The sequence below is a fragment of the Micropterus dolomieu genome, linkage group LG10, assembly GCF_021292245.1.
Source record: "Micropterus dolomieu isolate WLL.071019.BEF.003 ecotype Adirondacks linkage group LG10, ASM2129224v1, whole genome shotgun sequence".
Classification (NCBI taxonomy): Eukaryota; Metazoa; Chordata; class Actinopteri; order Centrarchiformes; family Centrarchidae; genus Micropterus; species Micropterus dolomieu.
Window position 1 is genome coordinate 14,861,317 of NC_060159.1, and position 767 is coordinate 14,862,083.

General features: G+C 44.1%; 1 protein-coding gene across 3 annotated transcripts in view; it reads right to left on the reverse strand.

Annotated features, from left to right (window-relative positions):
* The window catches only part of LOC123977440 (potassium voltage-gated channel subfamily H member 8-like), a 13,345-nt gene that overhangs the window by 6,980 nt on the left and 5,598 nt on the right, over nucleotides 1-767 (reverse strand). For all 3 annotated transcript variants that reach the window (XM_046060110.1, XM_046060108.1, XM_046060107.1), the window contains exon 5: nucleotides 12-148. In XM_046060110.1, coding sequence (XP_045916066.1) covers nucleotides 12-148 — 137 coding nt within the window. The remainder of the gene's footprint in view (nucleotides 1-11; nucleotides 149-767) is intronic.

Here is a 767-nt window from a genome sequence, read left to right on the forward strand (position 1 = left end):
TTGGCAGAGACATTGCCAAAGCCCACAGTGGTCAGGCTGCTCAGGGCAAAGTAAAGGGCGGTGATGTAGGCATTGTACGCCGTCGGGCCACCCACCGTGCTGTTGGTGTAGGGAGTCTCCATACGTTTGCCCAGCTCACTGAGCCACCCTTGAAGGAGGTAGAGGATGAGACAATAATGTTCAAAGACTATGGTTCATTAGGGCCCGAGCACGACCGTGTGAGGTCCCTATTGAATCTGCTCGGATTATTAGGGCCCGAGCACGACCGTGTGAGGTCCCTATTGAATCTGCTCGGATTATTTTTTTTTTTTTTTTTTTTTTTTTTTTTTTTTTTTTTTTTTTTTTTTTTTCTGCAAAGTAGGCCCAAATGACATGGCCTAAACATACTCGAAAACTCACCAAAATTTGCAAACATGTCAGAACCGGTGAAAAATTTCGTATTCTACAAGTTTCGCACATGGGCGTGGCAAAATGACTCGCTAGCGCCACCTTGAAAATTGGAAATGATTAGCCCCTCGTTCACGTTCAACCTACATGTACGAAATTTTCTGGGGACATGTATCGTATCAAGACGCACAAAAAAGCCTCAAGAACCCATAGCCTAAATTCAACAGGAAGTCGGCCATTTTGAATTTTATGGCCATTTTTGGATGATTTACACACTTCGTACTTTAACGAACTCCTCCTAGGGATTTAGTCGGATCGACGTCAAATTTCTGCTGTGCCTTCTAAAGGCATTGACGATGAAAAGTTGTGCTATTTGCGAG